Source organism: Psammomys obesus, unplaced genomic scaffold, assembly GCF_907164565.1.
Source record: "Psammomys obesus unplaced genomic scaffold, mPsaObe1.curated_primary_1811, whole genome shotgun sequence".
In the NCBI taxonomy this organism is placed as follows: domain Eukaryota; kingdom Metazoa; phylum Chordata; class Mammalia; order Rodentia; family Muridae; genus Psammomys; species Psammomys obesus.
Window position 1 is genome coordinate 3,570,957 of NW_026592890.1, and position 19,496 is coordinate 3,590,452.

The following is a 19,496-nucleotide window of genomic DNA, read 5'->3' on the forward strand; positions in this document are numbered from 1 at the left end:
GGGAGCGGCCCGCGCCCCTCCCCGGGCCGGGCTGCGCTGGGAGGGGGGGGGCCGGGGAGGGCCGGCCCCGCGGCGGCCGCGCCGCGCTCCCGGGTGGGTTCCACCGAGGCCTGGCCCGCCCACCCGCAGCCCGTGGCCTTGCAGGTCTCCAGTGCGCCGGGACATCGCTCCGCAGGTCCTCCCCGGCGATCGAGGAGGCTGACACCCGGGTGCGAGGCCCCGGAGAGGGCCGACGGGGCGGTGATCCGTGGTCACGTTACACGTACTGTTTATTATTGAGGTTCTGTTGACTAGGTGACTTGCCAACCAGGGACTTAGCTAATTGGATGGTTGGTAGGGAGGCAACATTATTCTGCCGTTTCCCCCCTCCCTCTTCTTCCTGTTTGTTTATTTGTTTATTTACTTATTTCTATTTCTATTTGTCCTTCTGACTTAAAGTTAGGGAGAAAGACACAAACGCTGGGGAGACGTTGTGCACCCAGCAGGGACGAAGCCGGGAGAATCCTTTGCCACGGGCTCATTCACGTGTCAGGCCAAGCAGATTTTTTTTTTTTTTTTTTTTTAGTGCAGGTGTCTAGTTTTCACCGTTTGCTGAATTTACTGATCTGATTGGAAGGGAAGACAGGCTTCAGAAAAAACAAATCCAATCTCTTTTTAAGCAATATTCGATTCGAACATTAAATGTAGCATATTCTGGCTCAGCATTATCCTTGTCCTCTTTTTGTACCTTGTAGAAAAATATTTAAATACAAGCTAACTAATTAGCATAGCTTTCAGAACTTTTGACTGGGAAGTGCTAATGCTTTACTTTGGTAATAAGACCATTAATGTCGTTAAGTACTTGAATTTCTTAAATAACATTTGTGGATGTCCAAATAGGACAGAGTTTGTAAATGCCTTTCTGCAGTTTCATCCAAATTTTTTTCTTTTTTGTTTTCTTTATGGTAGCATTGGGAAGTGCGCCCAAAGGGGTTAAAAGTTAGATGAAGTTCATGCCACCTGCCTTATGCATATTACTTGAAGTAGTGGGGAACCTCCTGATAATGAGAGCAGTGCATTTGGAGATCTTGTGAGTTTATAATTGATAATATGTACAGTTAAACCCTTATATAAAGCTTAATTTTCCCACCCAGTGATCTATATTTAGGATATGGAATTAAAGGAATTTAGTTATAACTGCAGTTAACTATTCAAAAATTTTTAACTGTATAGGAAAGTAGCCAGATGGCTTTTTTATTTCCTGTATATAGAGCGCTAATATTTAAGTTCTTTAGTTAGAAAAAATTCCCTTCTTATCCAGGCCTGGTGGCACATGCCTTTGATGCCAGCACTCAGAGGCAGAAGGTCAGCTGGATCTATGGGAGTTCAAGGCCAGCCTGGTCTACATATAGACCAGGACAGCCAGAGCTATAATGGAGAGATCCTCTCTCAAAACAAAATAAAACCTCCTTTCTCTTATTTCCAAATTACTGGCTTTAACCCCCTTCTTTGAAAGTGCGTTTCCCTGTTTATTTAGGAGATCCCTAATGTGTCTGCCCTGCTCCCCACAAGAGGTTTTAATAGGAGATCCCCACAATGACAGGTGTTGGTGCTCTGAGGCTAGAGAGCAGTGGAGAAGGAATGGTGGTGGTGGGCTGAAGGACAGAAGGCCCGATGGTCACACCCCTGTAACCATCGTAAGAGGTGTGCTACCTCTTACTTCCTATCTACTGGAGCAGAGTGTTGAGGTCCAGTCTTAGTTTGTAGCACTCCACATCCTTCTTTTCCCCTAAGGATTTCAAACGAATTAAATCTTTACCTTTCCATTTTGATAATGAAGGAAACTTCAATTAAAGTAGGGTTAACTTAAAAAAAGAGGATGGACTTGGAGTTGTGGAACAGAAGTACATTTAGGGAAGGCCCAGAACTGCCCCTCAGACTGGAAATTGTATGTAAGGCCTGTTATGTACCAGGCAAGGGTTCCACCACCAAGCTACAATATCCCAGTTCTCTTTTTTTGAGAGAAGTCCTCACATAGATTACCCAGGTTGATAACACTTGAGCTCTCTCTGTAGTCCAGACAGGACTTGTATTTATTTTGTGGTCCTTCTCCCTTAGCTTCTCTGATAGCAGCCTTAGTCCTTTGTACTTTTGTTTACGCACAAAACGCATAGCCTTGTTAATTTAGAAAAGAAGTCGATTATAACATTCTGCATATGTGGCTGCTATTGTGCATTTTTATTACTGCATTTGAGCACTGAAGCAGCTCATTCATTACTGTTCCGTAAGTCTGAATTACAGGCTTGGAGGAAATCATGTTTTCAAGAGCTCACAGTGAATTTGGCTTTTAAAGCATCAAAATTTAGCTCATGGTAATAATAACTTACTAGTATTGTTGAGACAGGGTCTTGCTGCTGTTTCAGCTTCCTGAGTGCTGGGATTACAGGTGTGTGGTACTGCATTCCTGGCTAGCTCAAAGAATTATCATTACTGTTTGTTAGCAAGACATTTTTAAACCTTTGAACGCTTAGAATATGAAAGTTGGGTGTCCTGATACACACTTGTAATTCCAGCACCTAGAAGGTTGAGGTGGGAGGATTGTTAAATTTCTGCTGAGTTTTCTGTTTAGCAGAAAACATTAGCTTGTAAATAACATGCTAGAGATTATGAAGCTAAGAATACAGCTTTCTTTCTTTTGAATTAATCTGCAGAATGTGAATGATTTTTAGTCAGAAACATGTATCAATTTCCTCGTATTTTCTCAAAGGATTTTTCTGTCCTTTACCACTATATTGAAGATTACTATATCAGGAGATCTTTTGTTCCAGAATTTTGTGGTAAATTCCTTGTCATTATCCTGAGTTGAATGAGTTATCCCATGGCCATTTTTGTTACTTCTGATACAATGAGAGAAAGTGGGCTGGAGAGACGGCTCAGCTGTTAAAGGCTAGGCTCACAATCATAAATATAAGAGAAAGTTTGCCCTTACTTTAGAAGACCCCCTGAGCCTCAAAGCTTGAGTGAAGTAGCAGTGGACTTAGTCATTATGAGATACTCTACTTGTTGCTGTTCTAGGTGCTCACTTCTTACAACTTAACTGTGTGGACTGCACTGGGGCTGTCTTGAGTGTTTCTTGGTAGCCTTCTCATATGAGCCACTGTCCATGCCCTGCTCAGAGACGGCCAAGGGCATGGAGGCCATGCTAAAGGGGCCTCGTCCCCTGTCTCATCTTTGTTTTTGAAAAGAGAAAGGAAAGGGAATGGCTTTACATGATATCTTCTTTAGAAAATTTCAGTGCAGTTGGAGAAGAAATTTCAAATCTCATTCTTTAAGGTAATACATGAAGGAAAAGTGTAAGAGTGGGTTTGCAGTGGTTATGCCTGGAGAAAACTAGAGGTGAATTTTGCTTGTATATTGGAGTCATTTAATTAACAAAAGCCGTAGTATATTTTTCACCTATCAAAAGAACAAATAGTAAATCTTTACCTTAAATAATAAAGTCTGCATTGGTGATGAATTTCTGTAGGTTGTTTTTATATCTGGTTATGCTAGTGTAGACCACTTGGCCCCATGATATGCTTCATTTTTCTTGCTAGGCTGACTACAAGGTAGAAAGGAAAATTCATTGCACTTTAGTTGTATTTACCTCATTTTCTGAGTTCTGAAAAGATTCTTTTATCATCTTTCTAAAAATTGACCAATCTGTTTTTAAGATAGAGTATTTGTAGTATTGGCAGCCCTGGACCTAGAAGAGGCTAGTCTAGAATTTGGAAGAGTCCTCTTGCCTCTGCCTCCCCAGCCTTTGAAGCAAGATAACAGGCATGAGCAGCACAGCTGGCCTGTCTGTCCTTATTAGGGTACCTAAGTCTGTGGTGGTCTTTTGACCTTGGCACCCTTTGCTTACCAGTGTAGGACACACACTCTTAAGAGTCACTGGAATACCCAATGCCTTTCCTTGTTCTACATTGTGCCTAGTTTTGTATTCAGAGTGGACGATTTGTATGAGTACAGAACTTTTTATAGTAGAAGCCATAAGTTGGTTGAGACAAATGATAAAGGTAGAATAACGTGAAATTTGTTTGTGGTTTTTAAATTTTTTCTTCATGGCTCAGGAAAAATGCTTATGGGAAGCATTTGTAGAACATATTTCTTTGATTTCTAACACGACCCTCCCTCTGCGCCAGTGGTTTAGATTGCTTCCTAGCTTTGTGCTGCTGATATTTGGGGCTGTATATTTCCTTGTAGGTCATTTAGCAGCATCTCTGCTTTTACACACTAGCTGCTGTGTAGCACTCTCCCTGTTGGTGCCATCCATCTCTGTCTTCAGGCATTATCAATTATCTCTTAAGGGAGGAGTAACATAATCTTGGTTGAGAATCATGGATTTAGGTTTCATTAGTCTAACAACACTTTGTACTTTGCCTCCTAATAATGACTCTTTACCCAGGTTACAAGCTCAGGGAGAACAGTGGCTGGCACTGATCCTCGGTGCACAACCCAGCATTTAGAATATAGTGTAGAACCCACACGAGCCTACCCCACAGGAATAATGGCTTACCAGTGACTGGTAAAAGCCCTGGACATGTGCTTTTAAAATGCGCAGAGGGTTTCTTTTCTTTAACTTGGGTATTCTGTTAGTGGGAAGAGTCTTTGACTAATAAGTACAGTTATGTTTATGAGGACTGAGTATGCCTAAGCATTGCTTTAAAGGTAATTTTTAGGGCATTGTAGAAATATAGTTTAGGTGAAAAATTTTAAATCAGATGTCTTAATCTATTTTTGATTTCACTTAAGTGGGACGGGGGTCCTTCCCCATTGTGGGTTTCAGTTAGGGCAGGTAAGAGTTTTATGTTGGGGAGTAACTGTGTTCAAGCTGTCTTGGATTTACTGCTTTAAAATGATTATACAGTAAGTTCTTTTCTTACTCACAGTAATTCAAATTTAGACTACAAGAGTGGCTCACATTAAATAGATTTTTGAAACTGCATGATTTGAGTGTGTATAATCTCAACCATTCAAGGTCACACAAAAAATTATCACTGTTGAAATCCATGTATTTTTAAACCATGGCGTTCTAGACTAGCATTGTTTGTAAGATTAATTCTGTTGATATTTAAGGGACATGTATATCTCCACTCCCCTGAACAGTCATGCTTTATGATTGTTTGCAATAGGTAATTTAGAGTTAATGTTGATTTTATTACTTTCATATGCAATTTCAGATACCTCTTTCTAGGGCCAGATTTGCTGTTAATGGACAGTTTCTAACTCATAGTAATATGACAAAAATATGAGCAACCATGACCTTGAACACTGGCTGAGCTCAAACTCTTTAGTGAGCTCATTTTGTCTGTTTGTGTTTTCTCAACGTCTTTCTCCTTTCTCTCAGGATTGTGCCTCTTCTCCTGCTTGTACAGACTGCTTTTCCAGCAGCATGGACACAAGAAGCATAGTAAGATGATTATAACCCACATAAGGCAGGCTCTCTGGGAAATGTCAGGCTTAGATCTTGGTAGTGAAATTCTGTATTGCTTGTATGGTAGTACTTGGGAAGCAGGTGGAGTGTGCCACTTATAACACATTAGTAATCTTACAAAGATCATGTAGAGAATAAAAAGCTTAATTGCTTTAAAAGAAATTTTGTTATTTCTTTAAAAATGGGGAAGGAAAAGTTACTGGGTTTAATAGTGACATATGTCATATATAAATTTGCATTAAATTTATTTGCATTCTGTTCTACATAATTTCACTACATTTTTGAAATTAATATGAGCTACTTACAGACCTCATAAAGTAATGGTTGGAAATAAATCAATGAGGTATGCTATAGGAGTAGAGAAACAAACTAGATGAGATTTGATATTTTCTGCTGGAGGGGTGAGGTCCGGCTAGATGTCTGAGAGTAAAGAAGCCAGGGCTGGAGCACTATCTGTAGCCTGTGATTGCTTTCAAGATTGTCTCAAATGATGGTGATAAACATGCTATTTGCTCTTCGTGATTCAGATTTTGTGTACTTATTTCATCTTTATCATTCTACATCATAAGAACTGATAAAACCAAATTAAGATGTAGGAATGGGTTTGTAAGTCTGGGTCAATGGGTCAAGAAGTACCTCAGGTTTTGGCATTACCTTATCATTAAGAGTGAAAAATAGACTGCTTATGTTCTCTGCAGACAGTGTCGACTGACGCATAGCAAGTGAGCTTTTAAAATGTGCAACTTAAATTATTTGTCATTTTTATAGGTTGATTTGAAAGGCCTAGGATTTCATTCTTTGATCTGTTGTAAGTTTCTTAGTAAATGCTTATCATACACCAGGAAAATGTCTCTCTTCTTAGAGACAGTGATACATGAGACAAGCAGAAGACCATTATTTCCCCTTGGGGCTTATGTTCTTGTAGCCCTTCTTTCCTCAGCCCTTGGTTCCAGCATTCTTCCTTGGCTGGGGGCTGCTGGGATCCTTTTTCAGGCCCAGCTCTTAGGTGGCAGTTTTCCCCAACAATGGGAAGTAGTACTGTTGAATTTTACTTGAAAATTACTCACACATTTAAAAACCCTTCATTTGATCTTTAGAATCAACTATTTGATCTTTAGAATCAAACTCTTGTAAGATGCAGCTTTAAGGGTCATTCCATCTGCAACTGAGATAGAGTTATTCCACGTATAGCTTCTGTTAAATGGCAGTGAAAGTTTAACTCTTAGAAAAGTAATAGATTTTGAAAAAGTAAAAGGTTTTTCTTGGTCTAAGTATGGAAAAAACTTGTTATCTTTGTTTAACACCTTCTGAATTTGGTATGTTCCTCAGAGCTCCTTTTCTTCCCCATAGCTAAAGTACAAAACACTGAAAGTCATATACTTTAGTGTGAAGCCTGGGGAGCAATGCTGATATCTCTGCATAGTGTACTGTAAAGGTTGCCCAAACTGGCTTAATGGCTTTCTTTAATTCAGTAATGCTTTTCAAAGTAATTCAAGTATTCAGTAAACAGACCTTTAATTAAAGTTTTTGTTTCTGTCCACTGAACCTAGTGTCTCAGGTATGGTAAGCGCCTTTTCATTGAGCCCCTCTGTCAACCACCGAGTAATTTTTAAAAATCTTTTTCTCCCCTTCACGTAAATCAAGTAAATTTTCTGCAGACAAAACATTTGTATATTAAATTATCTTTGTAACAGCTGTTCACTGTGATGGACAATGCCTAGCTTACATATTTCTAGTACTTTTATAGAAATGTGTGACTTTAAAAATCTTCCTGGATACCCAAGGGGGATTGATTCCAGGACAACACCCTCTCTGCCTTGCAGATCCCCAGGTTTTTAGATGTTCAAGTCTCTTACAGAAAAAGGCTTGTGATTTGCATATAGTCTATTTACGTGCTCCTGTACATTTGCAGTTATCTCTAGGTTACTTCTAATACCGAGTACAGTGCAAGCACTCTGAAGATTTGTTGTACCATATCATTTAGGGGAGAAAAAAAGTCAGCGCATGTTCTGTACAGTTTTTTCCTGATCATTTTTGATTTGTGCTTGCTGAACTCACTGATGCAGAAGCCACAGATCTGGAGGGCCATTTGTGCTTATTGTGTTACTCTCTTCCTCCTCCCAAACAGTTACCATGTTTCAGCCACACTTTAGAACTGCGTGAAAGCTTGGGTGGGTGCTATTCCATTTGTAGACGGGAAACTGAGGTCAACCATTGTGAATTGCACTTGTAGGTATTGAACAGGAACAGAAAGGTGTGTTTTATCCCTGTGCAGATTTCTTGCTCTTTTTTTTTTCTTTTCTTTTTTTTTTTTTTTTTTAATGATGGAAACAAAAATAGACCAAAAAGTAAAGCTTCTAGAAAAACCATTGTTCTTCCCTGTTGTATATCCTTCTTCAAACTTGACCTTGGCCTCTAGCTTCACCTTGTGTTTCAGAGCTTGGTCTCTGAAGTCATTATTATTATGACAACAGTTTTGTCTAAGAGGATATAGGCACAGTGTACCTTTTTGGCACGAGGTGATTGTAGTTGTAAACTTTCACAAAGGACTTGGTTTTTAATCTCTTGATGATTTTCTTCTTGCCCATGGTAGCTGTCACTTGAATTGACCAATTCCAGCCACCAGGGCATGTTTGTAAGGGCTGTGTGAGGTGCCATCATTGATGTAGTTTATGACGATGCCTTTGTTTCCAGAGTAACATCCAGCCTGGAGAGACAAGGTGCCTCTCAGAAAGTTGTAGATGTATAGGCCAGCCAGGTTTTAGGCCTGTAACTTTAGATACCTGGCTGCCACTAGGACACTGCCTACAGGTTCCACTTTACTTGGGTGAAGCCTCCAGAAGCTTAGAGTTCAAACTCGCCTGGCAACCCGCCCCCAGGGTGCCATGGTGGAGGATTGCAAGACCTTCTCCAGTCCTCTTCCTTGCCTTTTGTAAAGAAGGCCCATTGGTTAAATTTTTGGTACTTATTGCCATCATGTCCACATATAACATTCATTTTTTTCTTAATTATTTGAAACATACTTGTAGAAAAGTTGCAAGAAAAAAATTTTAGGTGCAGTGTTCATCCAGATTGTTTTTTAAAAAAGATTTGTTGTTTTATGTATCTGAGTGCTTTGCCTATGTGTATGTATGTGCATTGAGTAAGCATCTGACAGAAGTCAGAAGAGAGTGTCAGATCCCCTGTGAGTTAGAGATGGCTATGACACCTTGTGTGGGTGCTGAGGATTGAACGTGAGCCCTCTGTAAGAGGGACACATGCTCTTAACTGCCTAGCCATCTCTCCAGCCCCAGGTTCTTCATGTTAAACACATTTGCTTTCTCTCTTTATAACAACATAAACACAAACTTTTTTTTGTGTTTTCAGAGTAAATTCCAATTCAGAGTGCCAGTTATCTCTGAGTAGCTGTTTATTTTCTTTTTAAAGGATATTTGCTTAATCATAATACAGTATTTCCATTGAGAAGTTAACATAGATATTTTTGAAGATCTTTTCCAAGTTTCACTGTATATTGTACTTCAGTTTTTCTTATAGAATAATTTCTACCTCACATCTTAATGTTTGTCTTATTTCTTTTAATTCAAACAGCCACTCCTTTTTTCTATGAGGTTGGGGTGGTGGTGGTTGATAGCAGGGCAATTTAAGAATTCTCTGTATTTACTTGTCTGCTCTGTAGGTTCATGTTACCTGTCTTTGGCAGGAGTCCTTCAGAAGTACCGTTGTAAATCCTGACTTAGGAACATCTGTATCATTAGCAGGAATGGTGGCTCTTGGCTACAGGTTTCTTTGCTTTCTCTACATTTGTATCATGTCTCTTGTTGGAGAGATGTTTTGATGCACATATAAAAAACATCCCCCAGAATTTTCCCACTTGTTTTGTGTACATTCATGTCTTGCCTGGGTCAGTTAGTACTAATATAGTCACCGTGTTATTTGGTAAGTTTGTTATGACTGTATTTCTTTGCATCTGTGAGCTTTACTGTCTCCTTATTTTTGTGAATATAATTGTGTATATTGTTGTAAACTCATGGATTCTTTTTTATTCGTTGGCCTTTAAAAATCTTCCATGGTCAGTTTTTTGTTTTTTTTTTTTAAAGAAAGATTTATTTATTTACTATGTATACAGGGTTCTGCCTGCATGTGTGCCTGAATGCCAGATGGCAGCAGAGGGCACCAGATCTCATTACAGATGGTATGAGCCACCTTGTGGTTGCTGGGAATTGAACTCAGGACCTCTGGAAGAGCAGCCAGTGCTCTTAACCTCTGAGCCATCTCTCCTGTCCCCCCATGGTCAGTTTTAATTAATTGGAGCTTCTTTAAGCTGACCTTGGACACTTACATGTGGTAACCAGGTTTTGGATATTCTCTTATTTTCTGATATTGTAAGGTATTCCTTTCCAAACTCTTGCTGTTTCTCAGGCTTTGTGTGGTTGCTGTAAGTGTCAGCAGATAAGCTAGACATTTTATTTTATACATATACAAACGCAATTCTAGACACATCTACAAAGCCTTGAGCTCATCATATGTTCACAAGGTCCAAATGTATTTACAACAGTGGTTCTCAGCCTTCCTAATGCTGCGACCCTTTAATGCAGTTCCTCATGTTGTGGTGACTCCCAACCATAAAACTATTTTTGTTGTAACTTCATAACTGTCATTTTACTACTGTTACGAATTATAAACGTCTGATATGCAGGATATCTGATATGTGACCACCAAAGGGGTTGCAACCCACAGGTCGGGAACTGATGCTTTTATTCCCTCAGTCCTAAAGCACATAGACCTTGTTCCAGGAGTAAGGCTTATGTCTGTCCAGACACTGCTAGCTAAGAGGTAAGACTTGCTTGTAATTTGTTGTTCTGGTTAGCCTAAGAACATGCAGTTAAACAACCAAGTACAAATATTGTTTGTTTACTCTTTTTTCCTCTGTTAACGTGATCATTTGGAATATAATTAGGTTCTGGGTTTTTGTATTTTTTTCTTGTATTTCATTTTTGCTTTCTCTCAAAAAAAATTCAAGTCATTAAAGGTAAATTAGTTTTTAATCACTTTCTCTTTTTTTTGAGACAGGATTTTTCTGTAGCCCTGGCTTTCCTGGAACTATATAGAACATGCTGGCCTTGAACTCAGCATGGATTCCTTCCTCTCCCCTCCCAAGTGCTGGCATTAAAGGTGTGAAGCACTAAGCTGGGCCATTTTTTTCTTTTGCATAGCTTTAGCATCACGATTGCCTGTGACAACAAACCATTTATCTAGCACTCTTCAAAACAGCATCGTAAAATTCTAGATTAAGTGTTGAGAGAAGCTTAGGTAAAAGGAAGGGCTGTTTTTTTTTTTTTTTAAGATTATTTATTTATTTTATCTATATGAGTGCTCCATCTGCATTTATACCTGCACACCACAAGAGGGTATTAAAGGGTATAGATGGTTGTGAGCCACCATGTGGTTGCTGGAAATTGAACTCAGGACCTCTGGAAGAGCAGCCAGTGCTCTTAACTGCTGAGCCATCTCTCCAGCCCAGACGGCCCATTTTTAATAGTGTAGCTCCTATTGATAGGTGTGAGAAAATGCGTGTTCAGGGATGGTTACTTTCTCCTGAGTGGATCTACAGTCTGAGGGGTTGATAATACTTTTTCTGTAGCAATGCTTGAGGCCCACAAAGCTGAAGAGTGCTACCAAGATGAGCAAGCAACTCACAGTGAACAGAAGCTTAGAGAGAGTGATTTTGGAGGATCATATTCCTTGCTAAGAGTAAAAGAATTGCCCTTAAACTTCCGGCTGTTCTCCTGCAGCACTCTTGTGAATGGTGGAATTACACACATATGAACCACCACATCAGGCTCACGGTCTTTTATATGACTAAAACTTATGTAATAGCTGGGTATGTTGGTGCATATCTAATCTCTCAGCATTTGGCCTGGACCTCTGAGTCTACCTGGAGCTTGGTCTACATAGAGAGCTCCAGGACAGTCAGGGCTAAACAAACCTCGTCCCCTCAAAATAAAAAACAAACCCACTTAGGTAGTATATTGGAAGGTCTGTGAAAAAAAGTAGAGATTTAAATTTCACTTGTAGCAATTTATTAGGACCTTAGCATTAAGCCAGCTTGTACCCTTTGGCATTTTGTGTAGTGTTAATTGCACAGTTCTTTTATGATCATGAAACTGAATTAAGCTGCTGTACTGTTAGAAATAAAGCTTGTTTGTTTGAGAGATGATTGTCAGTGCAGTTTTGGGGGTTTGCTATCAAGAAGCTGCTTTATAAACTGATGATTCTCTTCTCATTTTGGTTGTGTTACTATTGCTACCACTTCTCAGACAAAGAAAAAGTAACAAGCTTAGCTTTTCGTTGTGATGTTTCCACAGGACTAGAAAGAACTGAAAGAAAGGTGGATGGTCTGAATCACTGGGAAATGTTAAGCTGAAGAGTTTCATGTATCCACCTATATATTCATGTATTTTGTATTCTCTCCTGAAGAATGATTTCTACCCTTGATTTATGATAGCTGAATGCCATTGTAGTTGTGTTGTACGTTTATAGCTGTAGTTTGCATAACTGAAGTTTGTGGCTTTGTTTTTGGCTTCCTTGTTTAGTTCTTTGCATAAACTGAACTTTTTGAAAGATGTCATTAGTGGACTTGGGGATGAGGAGTCATACTTTATTCAGGATGCATACTTATAAGTAGCCAAATTAGAGCAAATTAATAGCCCCTCGCCCCTTTTTTCTTAGTGTCACTTGTCTGTCTCTGCAGTCAGGCTGAAACTCACACTCATTGTGCAGCTATCCTCCTGCCTCTGCCTCCCCAGTGCTGGAATTCTAGTTCTGTGACCCACCATGTTCCGCTGCATTTACACATTTATATCATCTACTCTTCTTGGTTTTTATGCCATGGATTTTTTTTTTTTTTTTTTTAAAGACAGGGTTGTATTGTGTATTCTTGGTTGTCCTGAAACTTTCTGTGTAGACCAGGTTGGCTTCAAGCTCAAAGAGATTCACTTGCCTCTGCCTCCTGAGTGCTGGAATTAAAGGTGTGTGACCACACCTGCTCAGGATGGATGTTTTTAACATGGTTGTTGTTAGAGAAGATGGGACAGAGTGTCAGTTGTGCAAGGAGGGATGGGGTAGCCCACCACTTAGGATTAGACAAGCACCTGGAGGGTTGCTTATCCATTCATCCCAGTGAATACATTTGTAATCTGTTTTTTTTCTTCTTCTTAGCTTTAGTTCATTCATTTAAAACAAACAGAGATAACAGCAGCTTGTAGCTGCTTCTCAGACTTGGCTTGATATTTGAAAATTAATTATTTTATAAAGTATTTGGAAAGCTAAAGAATACTATTATAGAATTTGGTGATAAAAAGAAACTAAAGGAACAGCAATTTTTCAAGGTGAAACATGTAGTATAATTTTGAATATCTTGTCTTGGAAAGTAGCTTGATAGTTTTACATATTTTAGTAAGAGGTTAAAGTTACAGAGATTTAGTTCAAGAGAATTTGTCCCATTGTATTGCACATATTTTCCAAATAGGACAGTTGAAGAAGATTATTTGACAGTAGACAGTAATAGAATTTGGACGTTAAGTATTTGGATCAATATTAAATTTGGTCAGTGTTACCAAAGTTTTCATTGTTTTACTAAGTCTGGCAAAGCTTTTAAGAAACTCCCCCCCCCCCCCCCCCCCCGCTTTATGTATCTCTTGCTGTCCTATACTCACTTTGTAGACCAGGCTGGCCTTGAACTTACAGAGATCCACCTGCCTCTGCCTCCCAGAGTGCTAGGATTATAGGTGTGTACCACCAAGCCTGGCTAAGACTCAATATTAAACAGTAATCAAGAATATAATTTTCACTAGAGTGTATAACATGTTTGTTTCGTATTCATAAATACACATACTCACATGTCTTAGTTTTGGTCCTATTGTGAAGAGACACCAGGACCAAGGCCACTTTTAGACAGGAAAACATTTAATTGGGTCCGGCTTACAGTTAGAGGTTTAGTCCGTTATTGTTATGGGGGCAATAACAGTGCTGGAGAAGGAGCTGAGTTCTACGTCCGGATTGGCAGGGAGCAGGAGACTTGTCAACCATACTGCATGTAGCTTAAGACCTCAGAGCCTGCCCTGCAGTGACACAGTTCCTCCAACAAGTTCACACCTACTTACTTCAACAAGCCACATCACCTAATGTAATAGTGCTGTTCTCTGTGGGCCTGTGGGGGCCATTTTCTTTCAAGTGATCACACTACACACACTGAAAATACCATACATATGGAAAGTTTATAAAGTACCTTACCAGCCTTTAACAGTGGTTAATTTTGAAGAAAACAGGAGTAAGGTAAGCGTGCAGTGAACTAGAGCTTTTTAATAATTTAAAAGGTCCACAGCATTTTGTGGTACGGTTGGTGTTTTTTGTTTTGTTTTGTTTTTTGTCCAAACCCAAAGTAGAAAGGCAGAGTTGGTCTAGTTTAACATAATTTCGGTCAGTTTTTCTTAGAGAAAGGGATGCTCATTGTTAAGAATTTTGAGCTCTAAAGCCATATTGAGGATTGCATACACGTCATGTTTAGGTGAATTTTATCAAGCCATTTGATAAGTAGATTAACAAGTTTTTGGTTAAAATGTGTTTGTTAATGACACCATTGCATAGTGTGCTTTCCACAATCCATCTTCCCCAGGGACAGACTCGGTTCTGTAGATTTGCGTTGTTTCTATGTGAGAAACTTGTTTCTGTCTTTCTGTTGTTGTTCATGGTTTTGGCATTTACTTAGTTATTTTTGTTATGAGTGTGGGTGTGTTGTTTGCATGTATGTCTGTGTATCATTTGGCATGTTAGGGGCCTTTAGAATTACAGCTGTGAGCCACCATGTGAGTCCTGAAAATTGAACCTGGATCCTTTGGAAGAGCTGCTATTGCTTTTGCCAGCCCATACTGGGGTCATAAGCATGGGCCTCTATACTTGTTTAGTTTTGTTCTTGGAAATTAAATCAGTTCTGTAAGCCAAAAAAACTGTTTGAGACACGAGTCTACAGCATATATTTGATGTGGTTCTACAACAGTTTTAGTGTAGTTGTCACTCATTATAAATCAAGGAAATTCAAATAATATCAATCCTGTCAGGCTGTTGTGAAGCAGAATGTGGTTGAGCAGTCCCAACACTGCGGAATCATTGGCAGAGTGCCTCAGGTCTAAAAGTGTTCTTCTCTTTGCATGCAGTGCCTTTCCTTCAGGTCTTTGTATTAGTTCTTCAGTTCTGAAAGTTTGATCTCAAGACCTGTTGCCTCTTATTTTACTTTTCTCCTAGTTCTCTGTATTTTCTTATTTATTCTGTTACCTCTTCAGGAATTATTTCCTCTTTGGATTTTTGTTTAATTCAGTCCCACATCACCTAGATATTTTGCATAATGTACACTTGTAGTCGTGCTGTTTTCACCCTAAATCTAGATTTTTATTCAATTTACTTCTTGCTTTTCGACTTCAGTGTACGTGGTGAGTTAAGCTGTATTTCTAAATTTTGACACAGAAATTTGGGATTTCTCCCATCTTCATCAGTTGTGAAACCCCGTGAGCTGCTTTTTAATGCATTTTACATCCTTCCAGTACTTTTTATTCTCCACATTAATTCTTCACTCATGTACACATTTGTTATTTTGAGTTGCTCTTCTCAGTTTTAAACTGGCTTTTAGTCTTTCTTCAATTTATATAGAAGTTGTGTCTTCAGTTTTGCTTAAATCACTTATTTTTTAAAACTTTCAAGTTGGTTAATAGGGCACACGCCTTTTATCCTAGCACTTGGGATACAGAAGTAACCAGATCTCTGTGAGCTCAAAGGCCAGCCTTGACTATATAAGCTAGTTCCAGGCCAGCAAGGCCTGTTTAGAGAGACCCTGACTCAAAACAAATAAAAACTAAAAAAATTTTCTCTAAAAACAGATGTTCTGTTTTAGAGTTTGACTGTAAGGCTTCTGTATGACTGTATGAGAGTTAATGATAAACTATCAAAGTACATGTGGCAGTTACGTATAGGTGTGGTGTGATGGTACACTTGCAGGGGTCAGGGGACAATTTTGTGGAGTTGGCTTTCCATCTTTATGTGTATTCTAGGGATTGAATTCATGTCAGAAGGCTACAGCACAAGCACTTTTACTCTCTGAGCCATCTTGCCTACCCAAAATATTATTTTATTATAAAACATCACAGATGATATTGGAAATTATTTGAGTGAAGTATTGTGCTGCATTTATCTTTCCATCTTTCTCATCTGAACCCTCATGTTGGTGAGTGACTCCAGGAAAGTCCTTTAACCTACCACTGTAGGGTACCAAGTTTTTGAAAATAAAATTGTGGGGGAAGAAATTTATATCAGTTTTGTGGCTTTGACATTACACATCTTTGAATGAGATCAATCTGCATTCAAGTGAATTTAGTTAGGAAGTTGAGTGAATTTATTCTCCTGGCTTGTGTTGGACTACTTAGTTATTTTTAGAGTCCATGTATATTTAGTAGGTAAATTTTAGCCACTGTGGATGGTATTGAAAACATAAAACAACTTTCTTCGCTACTGTTTCATGTGAGATCAGAGTTTTCTAGGGTAGATGGAGAGGGAGGGAGAGAGTTCTGGGTGTCTGCTAGAACGCAGGTGTCAGGCTGTGATTTTAGGTGTAAAAAGGATTCACTTTCCATCTTTGTCTCAATACAGAAAGTCCTCTGTTTGGTACCACTTTATTTCTTGTGCTACTGTGTATTTGTTAATCTCTTTTGAAAGTTAATCGATAGATGGCTGTCCTGGAACTCACTGTAGACCAGGCTGGCATCGAACTCACAGAGATTTGCCTGCCTCTGCTTCCCAAGTACTGGGATTAAAGGTACCGCCACTGCCCGGCTCCTTGTAATTTCTTAACCTTACCTTTTGATAGCTGAGCGCTTTGACATTGTCTTTCAGGAAATCCGTAATTTTGGGGGGCTGGAAAGATGGTAAGGTAGTTAGGAGCACACAGTGCTCTTGCAGAGCTTGTGGCTGGCTACAGCCTCCGTTCTGTGGATCTGATGCCCTCTCCTGGCTTCCACTGCCACCAGGGACACACAGTGTACTTACATACATCAGGCAAAATGCTTATACACGGGAAATAACACTAAATATCTGTTTACAAATCATACTTACTACAGATTACAGTACTAACTATAGTTTGCGTCCTGATTAAGTAGTAAACCGGTCTGATAGTGTTGCTGAAGGTCAGTGCGCGTCTTTTTTTTTTTTTTTTTTTTTTTTTCCTGTTTTGCTGGGTTTGGTGGCTCACAGCTCTGATCCCATCACTGGGGAACAGAGATAGAAGGATCGCCACAAGTTTGAAGCTGTCCTTGACAATATAGCATGGCATTTTATGGTGTGGGAGAAGAAGGAATGGTAGGGTTTCTTTTATTTTTGGAAAATTATTTTTGCTTATTATATCTAGTTGACAATTTTTGAATACTTTCTCTGCTTTTATTTCTGTATTTAGTTGCTATATTTAAGATAAAATGAATTAAGATGTTTACATTTATTTTAATATATTAGACATTTCTGTTATTCCTAAGATAATTACTTATTTTAAACCTCATTGACTATGCTAATACCAGTGCAGAGTTGATTATTTCTTATTTTAATTATTTAAGTTAATTGGGTCAACAGTGTATCATTGTACTCTTCTTTGTCCATCTTGTCCATGTAAATTTTTCCCCTTCTAATTTTTTTTTTTTGTATCATCAAAAATGCTGATATGAAAGTGATTGTGAATGATGGTCTTTTAAGTATGTGAAGTCAGTAGAAGAACTTTTTGGTTCTTCTATTTAGTGACATACTACTACCTTCTCTCGAGCATTATAGTTGTTAGGGTTAAAGTACCATTTTGCGCTTTTTTTTTCTTGGTAGTTTCTCTTTCTGTGCTGAAAACTTATGTGTGTATTTGTTTCAAGGGCTCATGTTGTCCTTACTGAAAATAATTGTAACTTTTAAAAAGTTTTTGTTACAATACAAGTTGATTTCTTTGACAGGTTCAGTCACATAGGTAATATATTTTAATCATACTCACCCATTACCCTGTACCCCATTCCCGCTTCCTCTTGAACCCCCTTTTCTTTCCAATAGGTCCTCATTCATGCCCCCTCCTTTTTAATGGCCAACTCAGATTAATTAGGGTTGCTTGCACAAACAAAGCTGGTGCGCCGGCATTTTACCATTTTCTTTCTTGATGACTCCAAAGTTGGTATTTTTTTGGGATTAGCATTTTTTGTCTTTTTTTCCTCTTACACAGTAAACAAATTATCTGGTGTGTGTATGTGTGTTGGGGGGGGGGAGCTTTCACTTTGATACTGGATATTTTAATTTATTTATTCATTGATTGCATTCTTTTTTTTTTTTTTTTTTCCAGTTTTTTTTGTGTTCTTAGCTGTCCTGCAACTCAGTCCGTAGACCAGACTGGCCTCGAACTCAGAGACCTGACTTCCTCTGCCTCCCAAGTGCTGGGATTAAAGGTGTGCACCCATCACCTCCTGGGTGGACATTTTCAGTTTTATGTGGAAGCACTATTTTAGTCCTCTGGAGAATGGACTTGGTTCAGTTCCGTGTGCAACTTCTGTGTTAGTGTTTATGTGTTTGTGTGTGTGTATATATAGTGTTTGTAAGCATTTGCTTTGTTCTTTGAATGTATCTAGCCCACATTTAACTTGATAGAGTCTAAAAATTGGTTAATAGTTGACAGGATTTTAGTCTCAGCCTTTGCCTCTCTTCAGATTTCTTTTGTGGAGGCTCCGTCTAGAGTGAGCCCAGAACTTATTAGCTCATATGGAGAAGAGGGCCCCTGTTTCCAGTGGGAGTCCCACAGTCTCTTTTAGGGCTCTGAAGTTTTTTATTCAGAAAGTTACTTGCTATGAGTGAAGTAAAGAGAATCAGTAAAATAGGACTGCCTCCTCCCTCCATATTTACATAATACAAGCTTCTTCTGGTTAGATGCTCATATTGTAAACCGGCCTGCCTTCCAGCTGTGTAAGGGCCAGTAATAAAGGAGAAGGGGAACAAAAGATTCTCTTCTTAACCTCTCCCCATCTTCCTTCCCATCTCCCAAGAATTCTTTTCTCTGCTTTTACTGCTTCCTTTGCTTGGTTGCACTGTTTGGTTTTTGCCAGCATGGTCTCAAAGCCTGATGGAGAGTACCCAATACTCTAGAGTACTCTGGAATTCGCTTTCTGTCACACACAGATTCCTCATGCCTACGCTGGTCAGTACTAAGGCTTGACACCAGGCCCTCACTTGGCCGGCTGTTTTACTTTTGAGTCACCAGGTGTTTTTGTTTAGTTCGGTGTTTTCAGTTGCCAACAGGTAGGGGCCTGCAGAGAAGGGGACATGTATTTGACAATATATCCGTCCTGACCAGAATTGTGCTCACCCATTCCCAGGATTTGGAAAGGATGCACACATTTGTTGACTGAAAGGACTTACATACACAAGTTTTTGTAGCTTATAGTTATTTAATGTTTGTTGCCAGGCAGTGGTGGCACAGGCCTTTAATCTCAGCACTTGGGAATCAGAGGCAGGTGGATCTCTGCGTTTGAGGCTAGTCTGGTCTACAGAGTGAGTTCTAAGACAGCCAGGGCTTTGTAGAGAAACCTTGTCTAAAACAAAACAAAACAAAACAAAACAAAACAAAACAAAATGCTTGTTTGTGAGGAAAGTTAACTTTTTGCTACAAATGAAAAATTGAACTTACTTACATTCTAAAATACTTTCCTTTCAAATAGTATTTAAAAACTATAATACTATCTTTAGGCAATTACCATGCTTGAAAAAGAGGACATTTCTTAATTTAACCCACATGGGAGCAGTTTAGCCCATAGGAAGGATGACTAGCTGTAAAGAAAATTTGTGTTGCTATAACAGTATTGAGAGCCACTTTTAATTGTAGATTTTGGTGGTGGGGCGTTTGCAGCCAGGTGTCACACGTGCTAGATGCCAGGTCTACTACTCAAGCTACTTTAGGTGTACGATTTTAGCAAAATATGCATATTTCCTT

At 39.1% G+C, this 19,496-nt stretch overlaps 1 protein-coding gene across 3 annotated transcripts in view; it reads left to right on the forward strand.

Moving 5' to 3' along the window:
• The first annotated feature begins 5,399 nt into the window (after nt 1-5,399).
• Nucleotides 5,400-19,496, forward strand: part of Scaf8 (SR-related CTD associated factor 8) — a 187,751-nt gene continuing 173,654 nt past the window's right edge. For all 3 annotated transcript variants that reach the window (XR_008721138.1, XR_008721137.1, XM_055615991.1), the window contains exon 1: nt 5,400-5,431. Coding sequence is in view for 1 of the 3 variants with exons in the window: in XM_055615991.1 (XP_055471966.1) it covers nt 5,414-5,431 (18 nt within the window). In the remaining 2 variants the exon portion in view is untranslated. The remainder of the gene's footprint in view (nt 5,432-19,496) is intronic.